Source organism: Pleurodeles waltl, chromosome 9 (assembly GCF_031143425.1).
Source record: "Pleurodeles waltl isolate 20211129_DDA chromosome 9, aPleWal1.hap1.20221129, whole genome shotgun sequence".
NCBI lineage: Eukaryota > Metazoa > Chordata > Amphibia > Caudata > Salamandridae > Pleurodeles > Pleurodeles waltl.
The window spans coordinates 73654347-73672363 of NC_090448.1; the positions used below are offsets into that span (position 1 = coordinate 73654347).

General features: G+C 41.6%; 1 protein-coding gene across 1 annotated transcript in view; it reads left to right on the top strand.

The window, feature by feature from the left end:
• RAD18 (RAD18 E3 ubiquitin protein ligase) overlaps nucleotides 1-18017 on the top strand; it is a 530572-nt gene that overhangs the window by 145759 nt on the left and 366796 nt on the right. Inside the window, exon 7 of the mRNA XM_069206336.1 lies at nucleotides 2470-2654. Coding sequence (XP_069062437.1) covers nucleotides 2470-2654 — 185 coding nt within the window. The remainder of the gene's footprint in view (nucleotides 1-2469; nucleotides 2655-18017) is intronic.

Consider the following 18017-nt stretch of genomic DNA (forward strand, 5'->3'; position numbering starts at 1 on the left):
TCCATAAAGGCAGGGTAGAGGGTGCCCTGCCTTGCTTGCGTATATTTCCCAATCATCATCAATAGGTTAAGGCACTGTTCTCGCGTGCCAAGACCTTCCCTGAATCCGTACTGGTCCCGGCTCAGAATTTTATTTTCTATCATCCAGGCCTCAATACGCCTTAAGATGATCTGTCCCAGAATCTTCGCAGAAGAATCAAAAAGGGAAATGGGACGATAAGACTTAGGATCACTCCGATCCCCCTTTTTAAATACTGGGATAATACAGGCCAATCTCCAAGAGGCAGGAATTCCCACAGTAACTGCCTCATTAAGAACATTTAAAAGGATAGGTGCCCATAACTGGGGACAGGATTTATACAAATCCATAGGGATCGAATCCGGGCCCGGGGCTTTATTACTAGCACTACCCTGGAGTGCAACACTAAACTCCTGGAGCGAAAACCTGATCGCTAGATTGGGAAGCACATCAAACTCATTTTCTCGGTTATTTCTTAGGGGGGTTCCCTCAAAAATTCTACAGAAATAATTTACCCAGGCCTCCGGGGCAATATTACAGCCCAGACCCTCAGATGTTTCTGTTACAAAAGAACCTCTATTTACCACCTTCCAAAACAAACCAGGGTCCTTCAGGACTGTAGCACGCTCCAGCTCTTCCCAAGCTTTTCTTTTTTGTTTTATCTTACTCTCCCTCAGAGCCCTTTTATAATTAATCCTAGCTTGGAGTGTTAGAATAAGGTTCACTTTGTATATGGACAAGAAAAATAACAAGGATTTCAACTGCGCATGGAGCACAACGGTCAGGACCTTGCCGCACACTGAATCTAACAGGTAGCTCCTGTATAGCATGTAGCATGGAACAACAATGCCAGTTTCTTAATACCCGTGGATACTTAAAAAAAATAGGTTATATTTGATTTGTATAGCCCTTGTTCCAACCTAAGATTACATTAGACTACTTAGAGGAAAAGCAAGACCAGCGGGTCAACAAAAGAAAAGAATGTGTGATAACAACTGGCATCATCCAATACATTATTTTCTAGTAATAGAGGAACATAAGTTGATCTGCACCCCTTTAAAGAATCTCCACTCATCTATTTCAATATTCATGGTCTTTGAAGGCTACTTCATAGCTTTGAAATTTGCAGGTGGAAGGATTCATTCCAAAAATGTGTTCATTTTATTCAATAAATATGCAAAGGGTTTTTGGGAAAAAAGTTTTTCAAAAAATCCATGCTCTGCTTTCTATGTTAAGTAGAGAACTTCAGAGTGAATACACTTTCTAGGTTATCAGCTCTAAGAACTGTGAAACAATATTTTTACTTAAAAGAGAATTGCAGAAATTTCTTCTTGACTGTAGACGTGTCATCCTTACTACTACTTCAGCACATATCAGGGTTGTCTCAGACCATGAGTTTCACAGCTGCCTCGTGCTGATGGGGCATTGCTTAGGATTCCAGTCAGATTTCTGATGGAGCATGTGGGATTCTGGAGGTACCGTTCTATAGTGCGCTTAATACTTTGAGTTCTCTTTACTCCAAATTAATTTCCTTTTGTTAACAATTACTCCTGACCACATTTTGTTCTGGAAACTGGCATGTGTAGCAGTTCTAATTATAAGTGTTCCACAAAGAATTATGTTGGAAAATTAATTCCCGTTTGTTTTCCACCTCTGCCAGATCTGAATTTGGACCTTCGCCATAAAAGGAGATGGCCAGATCAGCTGGTCACATTACAACTTTGCTTGTTTCCAGCGTGATGCTTGCATCTTTTATTTCGCTACTTTTTCTTTGATTCCTTCCTTTCTGCTTGAAGTTCCTGGTTCCTGATTGCTCATTTGTGTGCCTGACACCCCGTAAGGTTTTTATTTATTTGTTCAGTTTTTTCCTTGCTGAGATACTTGAGTATTTGTCAATCTGCTTCTACTACCATCTCTGAGTCTTTGTTAATTCTGGAATCTGGGAAGATAGTTGGAGGAAGGAGGCCCTATGTTCAAAGCAAGAATGATAGGACTGCACCATTCAAGAGACCTGCCTTTAACTGTTTAATATGGAGCCATCACACAGCCATTACTACTGGGTTGATGTGATCAGTGACCTTCAGTTGAAAGGTGAGCTGAACTGCTTAGTTCTGAGCTCTCAGTAGTGCCTGGAGTGTTTTGACTAGGTTACTCCGATGCTGTTGAAATTATGGTGATTGGATGTTCCCATTGTGAAAGGTCTGAGGTGTTCATTGAGTGGTGAGTACCTTGACCTGTAATTGACACTGTGACCCTCAGTCCTTTTAAGGCATCAGCCTTGAAATTAAGATGATATCCCTTTAAAAAATATCTATCTGTCTATCTATCTTTCCATCTAGATTTATACATGCTGCTACTGTGCAATGTGCAAACATCTTAAATGCCGTTATAAATGTATCCAGTTGATGAGATCATTTGCTGTAATTCATTGCCTGTATTTATATTTTGCAGTTCTGCCCAGAAGAGGAAGCCAATGGCCAAAGTTGTGTACAACCTCCTGTCAGATCGAGAACTAAGGAAAAAGCTTAAGGAGGCTGGGTTATCTTCCCAGGGACCCAAGCAGCAGCTCATCAAGAGACACCAGGAGTTTGTGCATATGTTCAATGCTCAGTGTGATTCTCTTACTCCCAAATCAGGTGGGTCCAGTGCTGAATTCAACAGTGATAAAACGTGTTTATCTCCTGTCATTTATCAACATCCACTGTGATATATATCATTTGTGGCATTATTGTAGAATACATAAGGTGTAGTAGAATAAAAGATATGGCACACAATTCAAGAGAAATGAACAAAGGTTCTACATGCTCGGTGCTCAAATGCTCCTGCTCACTTTTTAGAGATCTGAAATGTTTTCTGGTATAACACTAAATGACTGCACAGCTGCAAGGCTGTTCCTCCTCTTGTGAATCACCTTCTCCTAATAGTAGCTTAGTAAAGATAGGCAAATTATCAGAGTCTTGTATTTCCAGGTGTGATTAGGGAGAAATAAAAAAAACTGTGAACCTTCATTTTTAACTCTTTTATGAGTTACAAACTACACATTTGAAAACTGGTCTTTGCAGATTGATTTTAGCTTTCTTTTTTTCTGGAGGAACAGCCTTTTGCTACCGCTTGAATCTCTGTAGAAGACCTTATTCTTGCTACTATATGTGTTGGTAATGTTATTCTTTTTGTTTTTTTCTAATCATATTGTGCTCTCTCCTCTAAAAGTCATGTGTCACTGTACAGCAAGATTAATCAGGTTTGATCACCTTATACATGTTTTCTTTTTACTTTACTGGCTACTTTTGACTCTAGTAGTGTGTTTAAACTTGGCAGCATGACTGACAGGTGGCGTCTCATGGGTCATTCATACTTTCTGGCCAGCAAACTGCATGTTGCTGGCTGGATGGTTCAGGGTGGCCAGAGCAGGTATCTATTGTTCTTTGATATGCCATGGTTTTCAATTGGAAACCCTTGCTTGTAGGTTGCATCCTCAACTTCATGAATGTTTATTTTAATTTCACTCTCCATTAGTCTACTTCAGTGGTTCTTAACATTTTGACTTCCGCTGACCTCCACTGAATCATTACTGGAATCCAATCCGGCGACCGCCACTCAGTCTTTACTGGGAGCTGGGGATCCCAGCCGAAGTAATTTCTAAGATTTGAGCCTAAAAACAGTACACAAAAAATCAGCATAAGTATAGGTTAAACAAACACACAAATGATGAAGTATTTTTTCATTCACAGACAAATATTGAAGAATCAATATTTTTTTATGGGAAAAGGGCAGTTTTTCAAATTTCTACTTTATTCCTAAAAGACGAAGCAATATGCTCCAGCAAATCACTGTCTTTTTTGGTCCTAATACATGCTCTCTTTTTGTCGCTGCTTCAATTTGGGCTACCCTCCATCCATCCTTAATTGTGGTTGCTGAATTTATGCCGCTCCTAAAAATCAAGCTTGGAAGAACAACTTTTTAAAGGACATTTTAAAATGTAACAGTTTTACTTTTTGCTTCTTTATTTATATATGCAATATTAATCTGCTGATAATATTTAATTTTCTAAACAGTTGTGCATCCCCTGAGTAGATGTCAAAGGCACCCTACGGTCTGTGGACCACAGGTTAAGAACTGCTGGTCTACCTTCCTCTTGTTTGCTGTAGCATAATCCCTTACAAATTCCTTCTTTTCATGTGAAGCTATCTTTCCTTAAACTAATTCTGCCATTTCCCCTCAGTTCAGTCCGCTTATTTCTGCATGTCTATTTGCTACTGCTTATTCTGCTCTTTGTCTATAGCTACTTGTAAATATTTCAACTGTGATTTATTTTGTTTATTGCTGTTTAAGTTGATGTATATTGTGCAGCACCTCATTGACCTTGAATTAGATGTTGTGCTTTATAAGTTATATAAGTACATATGTAAATACAACGCTAACGTTTCCAGTGGCATGACGTACACTCACATTTCTTCTTTACTCAGAGTATCCCAAAGAAATCTCAGTAGAAGCATGTACTAATAAGGTTATTGAATTGTTCTACCAAAAATCTGAGACACCGCTAAGAGTTCATATGGGTTTGTTGTGAGTTCATTGACTGTAGCTGCAAGTGCCATACATCACTATTTATTTTGTTAAACTGGGTCTGTGGTGGTTGGTGGAAAATGTCAAGGAGCCAGATGTAAGAATATCTGGTTGCAAAATACAAATTGTGACCAGTAAATATTTTCACGACCTGACCTATGTACAAATAGATTGTTTTTTTCAAAATGTGACTGTAATGGGTTGCAGTCCGAGTTTGTACATGAATATTAATAAGGTAAGTTGCAAATTGCAACTCACTATGATTTGAGGCCATGGCAGCAATGGTGGCCTACAGAGGCCGGCAGATCACTAAGGGCCTGATTTAGATATGCATCCCATTTTCATCAGAGGAAATTGGACTGTGTTTAAAAAGAAGAGCTTACTTTTTTGTTTGAAATAGAGATCCTTTGAAGTGTTTGTAAAATGTCAATGTTTGTGACCGATTTTGCCCAGAAAACACTGATACAGTAGATGCTGACAAAAGTTTTGTAAGATATGCTTACAACATGTATCTTCCAGATACTGAATCAGCATCCGTTCACAATCCCATTTTAGGAGTCTGAAAAACGTTTTTGACTCACGGAAAGCAAGTTGTACATGCAAGAAGCATTGTACTGTTGCAGTGTCCGAATTAAGTTTTTGTGACTGTTAAAATGCCTAATATATTAAGCTCTAGCTTGCCAAAAGTGTATGCTAGTATGCAACGCCTACAACCTATGCACAAATTAAGCACTTAGAGGATTACTCAGTAGCATAATTGGACCAACTTTATGCACCTCTTTGTCTGTTTTTTTAGGCCTCCATTATTCCTCCCATATTCTGTAACATATGTATTCTGTGAGTGAACATATTGTATGTGTTTTTCACTTGCCTCTATAATTATAGTTTAGCCTTACATTTTTCAACCAAGCCTTAGCAGTTGGATAGAGAGATACCAAATTCTCATACTTTTGGAATTGATATTCAAATACCCTATTTAATGCTACTGTAGGGTCCTTGCTAATAAATATTTACTCAGCAATTTCAGTATAAAACTAGTGACATAGCCCTCACTCCTGCAAATGTTTTTTTCAAAGGGATGACGTAAGCATGTTGGCTGACAATCATGGGCTTAAATTTTGAGGTATATTCTGGTTGGGATATACTTTGAATTCTAGGATGAGAGATGAAAATGCTGTACGTTTCTAAAGAACATAACTGACCTCCACATCCTCCCGCCTCCTAGATGTCCTTCTTCTCACAAGCTACAGCATCCAGTATGCAGGCTGTGCTCATAAGATGAAAGAAGCCTCAGTATCATCCACACATTATCCCGGCCCTGGACCATTGGCAAGCACGAAGTTCTCAGCTTCATAGAGGTCCTTGCATGCCACTCCTTACTCTCAGAAACCCATCAAGTACAGGCCTCCTAGACTGAACAAGGGATTTCGTAGAGAAATACTCAGACCTCCTCGCTACCTCATCCATCTAATATGCTCAGACTCCTGTCTTCAAAGACTTCAGCCTCTGATAATGCAAGTTAAAAAAAAAAAGAGACGCCTCCTCAACCTCATCACCACACTTTGTGTCATCCAGTCAACACTCTTAAAAGGACATATGCTAGACCTTGTCTTCTTTATATTGCCACCCAAGCAATGCAAGCTCCTTATTTCCCTAACTCAACTACCTCACCATTGCTCTGTTCAGCAACCAGCCTACACATCAACGTCAATCCAAAAGAGAACAGAAAAACCTCCATATCCTTCTCTATAGACAACCTCAAGCTTGAACACCATCTCTTACTATGCCTTCTCCACATCCGACGTTAACCTTCTGGACAGCTTCAACACATTTCTTGAACCCATATGAACACCTACTAAAACATGGAAGTGCAAGCCAAATACGTCAGCACCTGGCAGAGATCATGCAGATGACAACATTTCTTTCCACATACAGGAATGAACATCGTAGAAAAAGAAAACCACTCAGTTACCTCACACCCCTGAATGTCCTCTGTGCAACGGGTAAACAGTTGATCAAATCAGCTAATGCCAAGTACTATCACCATCAAGGAAGAAGCCAACAGAAGAAGAGCATGTTTCAGAACAATCAAGTACTGCAAGAGCATTGTGGATGACCCTGCTATCCCACAATCCCTAGCCCACTACAATATCATAAACCACGTCTTCAGTGAAAATATACAGAAGATCCAACAGCTCTGTCAGTCAGTAAAACTTTATCCAGCTTCAAAACAAAAGCCATAAACGCACAAATCATCACAGAATGCAACACAGTTTTCAGAATTCAGTCCAAATCAACCACATTAAAATCATAGCACATGAATAAACCATCAGCCATTCATAATCGCATATTTGCATTTAAAAACAGTAAAATACATTGCACATACATTACTTGGCCTGAGTTCTCAGCAATTAGTGCATAAAGTGCTGAAACAACATAAAGTGCTGAAACAGAACACAACTTATGGTGGTAATATCTTCACACAGAAAAATTAAGGCTAAAGAATATATGACCTGGTCTGCTCTCGTACTGTAACTTGAAACACATAAGACTATGGTTGTATCCTGGTCCGCTTCCCAGCAAGTCTGCATTGTTTCGGTATGGCGCCTAAAACCTATAGATTGTAAAACAAACCGTATTAGTTTGAGGCAACCGAGGATACACCATTGCCGCCTTCCACGCTCTAATTTAAATATTCCTCTGTTGCATTGTGACGCTATTAGGCAGCATTATAAGTCTTTGCAGGAATCTGTTTTCAGTGACTTGTATTTGTGAATGGTCAATTTATCCACATACCTCCGCACCATAGGAGGCTTCTGATATAGATTTCATCTTGTAAATTTTAATTGATGCTTCAAGCAGCAAGGACCCTAGCTTAGAGGCAAATCTAAACAATGATGCTATGGTCTGTGCTAATTGCATTGATTGCATGTTAAGCAAACGCTTCCAGGAACTGGTATTATCAAAGGGGACCCCAGGTAGGTTAAAGTAGAGGCACACCATAAGGCGGTACAGCTTATATGAAAAGGAGTGATTTTACTTCACGGGTGACCGCATCCCATGGCAAATGACTTCGCTTTATTTGTCGACAGGCCTAGAATCAGTCATAAAGGGCAAAAATCTCTCCAGCAACCTTTGAAGTCCCCGTACAGTTCTCGCCATGAGTAGACAGACATCAGCTTACATTAATAGATGTGGCCTTCCTGTCCTTACCCTGGGCACGTCCACTTCAGTCTCAGTTAAAAATTGTCAAGGTCATTTATATAAAAACTAAAAAGAAATGGCATAAACCACGTCTTCAGTGAAAATATACAGAAGATTCAACGGCTCATTGGCAGCACCAAATCTGCTTCTCTTCTGACACCCACTCCTCTGTACTACACCCCACAGTGTTTAGCCCTTCGAATTCCTCTCTTTCAGAGACCTTGCTGACATCCTCAACTCCCTCATAGCACCACCTACAAAGATTATGTCTTACTCTCATCCTTTGTCAGAGCCCTCTCTAGAGAAATTCAGTCAACACTTCTCCCTATCAGCATTTGCACCCATACCCAAGGATTCATCCCTGAAGCTTTCCTGGTAGGCCATATCAAACCCACTCCTGAGTAAGTCCAACTAGACCTAGACAACTTCACCAACCATACAAGACAACCTCACTAACGTCTGGCCCATCACCTCATGTACCTGCCTCTGACACCATATTAGAATATGCATCCTCTTCACAACATCAACACCACATCTGTGACAAGCATCACCTGCAAAACTGTAAATCCAGCTTCAGATCACGCTGCAGCACAGAGGCAGCTATCTTACGAATCATAGACAATGCCCTTCTGACCACAAATAAATATCACTCTGGTTTCCTGGTATTTCTAGACTTCTCAGCTGCCTTCCATACCTTTACCATTCCAGCCCCATCCACAACCTGAAGACTCAAATGAAATTCACTGGTTCTTGTCCTGTGTATCTAAAAAACTCCAGTACGTCTAAATGGGACACTTCCAGTTCTTTGAACATCCTGATGAGCCTGAAGGTGCCCCAAGGATCCATCTTTACTCCCATTATCGTCAGCCTACACATGGAACCCCTTAGAACTTTACTGTCCAATGATATTATTAGTCGAATGATGGATGGCACAGCTTTTCAGATTAACTTCCTGATCCCTATTGTTATTAATTTGTCATTGATAAAGTGCTATTGAGAAAGAAGACATTTAGGGTGTCATTATGACCCTGGAGGACGGCATTAATATGGAGGAAAGTACTGCCAACAGGCTGGTTGTACTTTTCTCCATATTAAGACTTTGGCGGTTTGGCTCAAGCCAAACTGCCAATATACCACACCGTCCTACATGGCGGTAATGACTGCCGGGCTGGAGACTTTAGTCACCAGCCCGGCAGCCGTCACTAGCCCGCCTGCGGGATTATGACCCCACCTACCGCCATGAAAACACAGGGTGCTGCTGCCAGCAGCAGCGTCCGCCAGCAGAACACCGCCAGGCCGTATCATGGGTCATGATACAGTCGGCAGCGGTCTACTGGCGCGGAGCTGCTGCTGGCAGCAGCGCCACCTTACTGCCATCCACCGGCATGGCCAGAGCCGGATTTCCGCCATCCTTTTAGCGGAAATCCAGCTGTGGTCATAATGCGGCTGACAGCTGGTAGCCGCGGCGACAGTCTTTTGGTGGCCGTCGTCGCGGTGGTAGGTGGTATATACCTCCATTGTTATAATGAGGGCCTTAGTGTTATTTAAATGAATTTCTAAATCAGTCTATGTACTTATTATTTTGGTGCTGCTTACAAAGGAGTAGGATGATCCTCAGTATTTTTTTTTTCTTTAAAATTCGGAACAGCATGCATCTATAGTGCATGATCTCTTCTGCATGGCCCACTACTCATGCATAACGCTCACAATATCAGGGATGCTTCCCCTGTACAAGACAAAAGAAAAACAAGGTCCTGTGTTCTTTGATTATTGATTAGACAGTTCTTTGCAGTGTGTTCAGTGTGTGGTCACAAGAGCATCCCTCTTTTGGCACACATATTCATTGTTCTGTGTAAATTGATACTGAAATTGTTTATAAAGTGAACTGATGCTGCAAATTCTTCCACACACTGTACTGAGAAACAAGTGACCACCAGCAGAAATCAAAAGGAGACTTCGTTACAGAAGAAACTTGTTTTGAAGCCTTTCCTCAAACTACTCCCCCACCCCAAAACAGTATCAGCCTTTAGAATATAATGCCTTTTAGTCTGGTGTTGCTTTCAGACCCATTGGTCAGGCAGACTGGGATTACAGGGGTCCACGCCTCACTCCATACGTTTTGTTGTATATAAAGCATCTTCCCAGCTGTCTAGTCATGCTTTCCGAAATATGGGGACCATAAGATTGGAAAGAGCTGAATGGGAGTCAGTTCCCGTATGAGCAGTAAAATCTGACAACATGCTGATCATGGCACAACGGTGAAGTTTTACATAAAACACCGTCCCTGGCTCTAAGGTGATTATATTTGGGGGCATGTGGGCGCTGTCACATTGGTGGTAATTCCTAGCAACATGCTGGCTCTGTTGCAATTTTGTGCGGTAATCCCTGGCAATATGCAAGTTTTTGCATGCAATTGGTAATTCCTGCTAAAACGCTGGTCGTTGCACAGTGTTAGACTAAATCTCCGAAATGCGTCAGGCTATTGTGTGCCATTTCATATAATAAAGCACGTATGTTAGCCTTGTTCCATTCGGTTATCTATTGTTGTATGATTTTGCTGATTAGTGTCGGAGGCCGAGGTCAGCTTTATCTGTAAATATTACATGGGGGACTTCAGTGTTAGGGTTAAATTCTGGATGTTTGTTAGGGTGACATGATCATTTTTGTAGGCTTCTCTGGAAATCATTACTTGCCCAATCTAATAACAGACACCAGTAAACAGCAAGAAATATGTATTTTGCTCAATCCACCCTTGGGTAGTTTTTTTTTTATTTATAGAACAGATTGTGGTTTTATTCATTATATCGGTGATTTAGATTGCAATTTCCTTCTGTGAAACTGTCTGACAGAAGTTGGTGACAGATGTGCTGTTAAATGTTTTGCTTAATCGAGGACATCGTGTGGTGCATTGCCGGTTTTTCCTGGAATTGTGGAGAGGGTTGCCTTGAATTTAACAGGGTTTCTTGGACATGTGACCCAGTTGTTTCCATTGGGCTCATAGTGTAAGCGCCAGGAATTGATACATAACCATGTGCATGTCCTAGCCATCCACTACAAGTGTGCACGGTAAGGTCTAATTACTTTTTCGAAAAAGACTAAAAATCTTTCTTTTTGGTTTACATTTTTTACAACAATTTTCACGGATTCTCTCCCTTATATTGTTAGTGGAACTTTGCACTCTTTTTCCAAGCAAACATCTCTTTACCTGATGTCTACCATTTGACCTACGTCTCTGTTTCTACATCTATCTCTTTTCCATGGTGCTATTGAGTTAGTAATCTAGGTTCCCTATAGCTGCTTTACCCTCACTGTGTTTCTTACTTGACTGCTTGTACCATAGCTACAACCTCCTACATTGTAAGCGACATCCCAACTGCACCTCTATTCATTTCTGCCCACTCCTTCGACCCTTCCATAAATTCTTTATTCCCTAGTCCCTTCCCCAATGCCTATCCACCATTGGTCTTTTGAGTCTCGTGCTTAAGATCGTGTTTATTGCAGCTTTTGAAAAGCCTCTTGTTCCGTGTAATATTAAAGCATGCCTTCATAATGTTTAATGTACAACAGCCTCGACTTGAGCCCACTTTATGAGCATGGACAAATACATAAATGCTTACAAAGAACTACAATCTCTTCAGAACTTCGCTGCTAAAATCCCAGATTTTGGTACAAAGAGTTCCCTGCATTGTAAATCCAGCCTGACATATTTCGATGACCTTTTTCCCTTGACACCGGCATAGAACATTTTCTGCTCTATAATGTGGTTATCCTCTGGCATGACACGCTGCTGTAATGTTCCACCTTCAACTTTCAAAAGGTAATCTAATCCCTGACCAGTATTTGGACTACTGTCATATAAGTGACTCTATGTGTCTTTCTTTTAATCAATAACAGGGCTTTCTTGTCCGCCCATTCCATAGGCCCCATCAGCCTCCATGTCTCCCCCTTTTCAGACTACTATTAAAACTCCTGCTTCTTACACTACAGTGGGCCTTAGTCACACCATTTTCACATTGTAGTCTAAAAATGTGAGACAATACTGCGAAAGTCGCTGCTAATTCTGCGTGCCTCCAGTCAGAAACAAAATAAATCTATTGTCAGTGCATACACAGGGGCCACTTTGCTGGGAGCGAGGTAGTTTACACAGTAGGGAACATCTTTCTTTGTGTGCAGGGGAAGCAGTCAAAGTTACTAAGAGTATGTTTTATTTTAGCTACCTACATAGCGAGCAGCCATCCCCTAAAGAAAGAAGTTTTCCTTCTGTTTTCGGGGATGGAGAAAAGCAAGTCTGCTGTTTGAGTTAAGAATATTTTGTGCGGATGGCACCGAAAGACACATTTTCACTTTTGTGTGAAAAGATAGCTGCCCATGTATTAGAAACAGACCTGCTCCTTTTTTTGTTGGTGTGTATGTGATCATGCAGATAATTAGTATACGAATGACATTTACATGCCCCTCATTTCTGCGTTGCATACAAAAAATCGTTATAGGAGGAAATTAACCCCTAAAAAATCGGAGTAATAATGTAAAGTCCTTTTGCCGTTTACACATCCTGTACTTGGAGTAAAATTGCTGCTTACTGCTCCATATTGGTGGTTGCACTGGTGGTGGTGTGTTGATGCTGATATTGGTGGTGGTGTGGTATGTGGTGAAATTGTTGTGGTGGTAATGGTGCTGATATTCGTGGTTTTGCTGGGGGGTATTGGTAATATGGTGAAGTTGGCGGTGTGTTGTACTGGCAGTGGTTTTTGTTGGTGATGGCAACAGTGGTACTGGTGGTATTTGTGCTGGTGGAGATATTTGTATTGGTGGCAGTATTGGTGATGATATTGGTATCAATGATGTTTGTGTTGGTGGTTTGAAATACCTTGAATGTAACCAAACAGCAGTGCTTAATTTGTTCTTGTTGTTTGCGGTGCTGAGCACCGGCAATTATTTCTGAGGGCCGGCGCTTAGTTTTGTGTCTCAAGCATTTACTGTGAGCAAAAGACACGTGGGAAAGACGGTGGAAGAGAAAAAAGAACAAGCGTCAGAAAGGGAAAAAGCAGGAAGCTGCAAGAGTGAGCTGACGGGGCAGGGAGTGGCTGTTAATGGATTGAAGAGGCCCGAGGTGGCTTCAGGATTACTCTGTCTCAGGATTATGTGCTCGCACTTTAAACTGCAGCAGTCGCGTGTTTAAGAGGAGAGCTTTGAGCGCGGCACCTTTTTATTTACAAATTAGCACTGCCAAACAGGGTGATGATCGAATATGCTTTTTAGATGTGAAATAGGACCTCATACATTGCAATGCAAGCACTCAATAAGAGTCAGAATGGTCCATCAAACAGGCAATCGCTTGAGTAAGGCTGTTAACGAAGATAAAGTCACTCTGCGTACATTTTAAAGAAATGGCGGCAAATGATCTGTCAGGGAGTAGAAGCTGCAGCGACACCTAAAGGCATCTTTGGTCTTGCATTGCCTTTTTACCATGAGAAAGGAAGTATTAAGTGCCCTACTCTGACCATTTGCCTTGTAAATCCATCATTCCTGGCTCATAGCCTCGTGCACTATTTTCGGTCTTAGAAATCGTCCCCCCCCGGAGTTCTCACGCAATGCACTGTAAGCCTGCGATGTTATCGTTTGTCTGGATTCTAAGCGTGCTTAGGCGGCTAGAAGGGTTTACATTTCGCTCAGGGCAGTATAGTATTGGAAATTGTGTGAGAAAATTAAAGTGCCTCCTATGCGTCAGGGAATGCATAGAAATGGTGTCTTCAATTAAGTTTCCTCTCTTTCCTAGAATATTAACGTGATTGCTTCTTCCGTGGCTTTCCTTTTTCTTTAATTACAATTTCCTTGTATATCCGCATAATGGTTGGCGACTTGACTTCACCTGAAGGAAGATACGGTATCTGATTTTTCCTATTACAATTGTATTGTATTGCAACATTTATATGGCGTTTATTACCACTGTGTGGGTTGCTGAAACCCTTTCCTACGCGGGTAGCACTCTCTTTGTTTTGATCCTATGGGGAAAGTGTTTGCATGCCATGTGTGATGCCCACCGAGGTGCAGTAATTGTTAGGGAACGCAGATCTTAGTGTGATGGATGAAGTGTGAGAAACAGACTCACAGTTTGTTTTTCAACATTGACACAACCTCTACATTTGCAGCCGTTTACACTGCCAGTTCAACTACATTGAAATGGCACTATTTTAAGACATGTCATGGTAGCTGTTTGTGACACACATGGGAGAATGTAATCTGTGTTAATCACAAAACATGCTTATTAGAATAGCTGTGGGATGGATGTACCTCGAGGTGTTGGCAGGATATTTTCTGACTGTTAAGAGACAAGGATGTGATGTGGGGGTGGGTGGAGGTGCTGCTGCTCCATTAATTTCCTCTGAAGTCTTGAAGCTTGTGCCCCTTGTACCACAGACCTGTGAGCCATATTCCATGGGTCCTGGGAGTGTTTACTAGGCAGCTTATGTGCACAGACTAGATTCCCTCCCTATGTAAGAGCTAGAGAAACAGCCAAAAAGGCTTTAGACTCAAGGGTTTCAGTCAAAGTCAGTGGAACAGTAGGTATGGCCTTCAGTGAAGAGTAGAAATATCTGTATCCTTCTTGTGGGACTGAAAACATTTCAGACAGTGGTGCCCAAAAGGTCAGCGATGATATCGGGCGGGCAGTGCTTAATTTGTAAATGAATAAGTGCAGTTACCCAAAGTTTGCTTAGAAGTCTGCAGCTGACTCTATTAAATGCCAGTGTTGTGGATACCCAGGCTGTGTAGTCTTGATTCCACTTCATGCCTTTTAACTGCCCCCTGCTCCTTTATCCCACTCATGCAGGTTCTTTTTCATCCCTGCTTTCTCTTTGTCCTGTTATTTTCCAGTTTTGTCACTTCCTCTGTCTTTCCTCACCTGTTTTTCTCTCTCTTGCATAGAGTCAAAGTTTGTTGGGGGAAAACAATTGCCAGTCCCCAAAAATGAATGCCAGTGGTCCCCACCTTGCAACCCCCACCTCAAATCAAGTACTGTGGGCAGGTCATGTATGATGCAGGCCTGGAGTGGTCTCTTCATATCCTCAACAGGTCACATATGCTGTTGGGCCACTTCTGGCCATCTGTGCTGCAGGGTCTGTGCTTCTCTTAGGTATCATTTTTCTTGAGACGACCTCTGCACAGGCCTCAGTCTTATGGCTTTTCTCTTTGAACTTCTTGGCTGGGGCCTGCTTATTATCCCAAGGGGCTGTTAAGCTTCCAATGCATTACAATGCATTACACAGCCCAGGGCGTCTCCTGTTGGTGGCCTGCTCTTGGTTTCCTGTGCAAATTGCTAGAAGTTGAGCCCTAGTTAACATCCCCAGAAATAAAATGGGCAGTCTTCTTATTGGTAAAAGTGGCTGGTATTTACCCTACTTTGGGGGTAGTGGAAGGAAGCCAGGGCCAACAAAGGCAGCGCCTTCTTTACAATGTAAACACTCTTCCTATCAGGGCAGAGGGCATCTTCCTGGATTTTTGTGCCTTCATGTGCATTTTGGAAGCTTGCATTCGATTATGACCAGAATGCAGATCGTGGCTAGACATCTTCATTCAAAGCCTTCTGATTTAGTCAAGCAGGAGCTTGAGTATATCTTCTAGGCAGAAGTGCTGGGAAGAGATTTGTTAGGAAAGGGGTGTATGTTCCCTTTGCCCAGAAACGTCTACAAGATGCCTGTGATAAAGTCCAAGAGGCGGCATCATTGAACGTTGTTATGTCCACTAGAAATCTTTGTGATTTTAGTGTGTTTTACGTCTGATTTGAATGAAGTGACTTGAATTTAAATGTCTTATTTGTTTTGATAGACAGTGGTTCAAATCCACCTTTGGGAACAAAACATTGTGCAATAATGGATGGTACCGTTGCTGTCCCTTCTACTTTTACCATATATTATTGTTACTGTTTTTTTGTTTCTTTAACCCTTTTCATTCCTATTCTCTTTATCCCCTTACTGGTAACTTTCTCACTTTCTTTAGCCTTTTGGTTTGAGCCACATATAATTCAGAGCAAATGATTCAAACTAATGTCTGCTTAGTGGCTACAGTTAAGGATACACCACCTGAAGGAGTTCCACTATTTTGTGCAGCCATCACAACATTTGGGCACAAATCCAAGTGCAATACACAGCAGCAGACACTTAGTAGGTAGAAAGTAAGGCCTGCAGTTATGCAGACAGACCAGAACGGATTTACAGGGAAGATTCTCATGTGCTTCCCCTACAAAGGGAGAGGTAAAAAGGCTTGGCCTTGAATTCAAATTGGCAGTCTCCAAAGTCTAGTACAAGAAGGCAGTTCCCACCATTGACTCGGGTTGGATGTTCAGTTTGTATGCACCCCATCCATCGTCAGGTGAATGCCACCAGTCCGCTGATATTCCCAGTGGACTGCCAGATCAGGGAGCCCAGTGGTGGAAAAACACAAGTCTGGACACAATAAATGTCTAACAAGGCTAGGGTGGAATACCTTGAGCACTTTACTTTTGTGTTCACTTGGTTTTAAAAGTGCTTCCAAGACTTGAATTAAAGCAGAGCCATTGATTGAGGGGACTAACTGGTCTACTGAGATCCAGCCGTCAGTTGATCTCTGTTGGCATGATTAAATTTACTGGTGAAGAAGGGAATCCGCCAGAAACCTTCAAGGGGGTTTTTGTTATTCGTCTCGATTTTTCCTAAGTACGTATAAACCACATGTGAGAGCTCCACACCCTGTGAGTCACTTGCAGCCAAAAAAGGACTACTTTAAATTCTGATACCAATCTTGAAGAGACTCATTTACCCCAATGCCATAAGTTTCAGTACATTTTTCACAATACTTATGTGACTTCAGCCTTTGCTAGTGAAGGTCTAAGCAGGTTTGTGCACAAAGGCAGCATTACTGGTAGCATTCCCTTAATATCTAATGTCACATTAGCAGCCAGAGTGTATTATCTTTCCAGGTCCATGTCTAGACTCCTGCTTGTATGCATCATTGTATTACAGTGCCGGTGTAGGTGGTAAATGTGCGTGAAAATCACATCAAAACTGGGAATCTCGTGTGAAACTCTGTGTTCTTTGTACCTTGGAGTGGCACCAAGGCAACATGGTTAGTGCTACACAAGGCACCATAAAATAATGTCTTTCTCCTCCAAACATCAGTACTGAACTGCCCCAAGTGTTTGTATATGATTTTCGAAATATTCCTAATTACCACCGAAGTAACTATTTATCTGTATAACAGTACCTTATGTTTATTGCAGTGTCTACATGGAATTATCCCATGTGTGAACTCCAAATAATAGGACTGGGTTGGTGAACAGGTAATTGGTACTAAGTTGCACACAGGGAGAGCATGTATCACTTGGAACTCTATGGCTCCGACTACAAGTAGGGTGATGATAGATGTGGAAACACAGGTTGGCTGGAATTTACAATTCCAATCAGTATCTCCATACCTCAGTTTGTCTATTCTAGTTAATCCCAACAAGAATGGAAATACCTGCTTTAACTCATTTGGTTTGAAGTTTACGCGAGATTCCCGGTTCTGATGGGATTAACACATTTATCACCCACACCGACTAGATGGTAAATGGGAGCAGGGGTTCGGTGCTGGGCAGGACTTGAGGGTGGCGAGGAAAGGAAGGTAAATGGAGAATGTTGCCTGACAGGAGGGAACATAACATATTTCCCCCTTGCCTTGGAAGGGGGTCGGTGGGGCTGTTTCAGCCCATCACCAAAGCATTTTTCCCAACCTCTCTTAATTTAGGAGAGATGAGGGATACCAGTCTATCTATCTCTTAATCAGGAGGTGGGGGTGTTGGGGAAGGCGTGTGTGTGTGTCGTTTATGTGCAAATGGAGTGATCTGGTGCAATGTACCACCCCCTGGTTACTCTCTGACATTCCTTGAACCACCACTAATAAAGCTACTGTTTTTGAAACGTCGGCGCACAACAGTACTTCTCCCTAAACACTAAGTAAAATGTTTTGCTGTAATCGGGTACATAATTAGCAGAAGAGTCTGGCCACTAGCTGGCAACTTGCTGTCTGTATGTTGGATTAACATTTCAAGTGTGACAGCTTGTTGGGACGCTTGAATATTTTTAATATCTCATCCTTTGTTTGTGCCACTTTTCTACCTGCAAAGCCCCAGTAGCTCACTTTGCCCTCAAAATATATGCGAAGAAAATAATTTTAATGAAGAAAGGAATTTTAACCCATCAAAGTGTGGGTGAGTT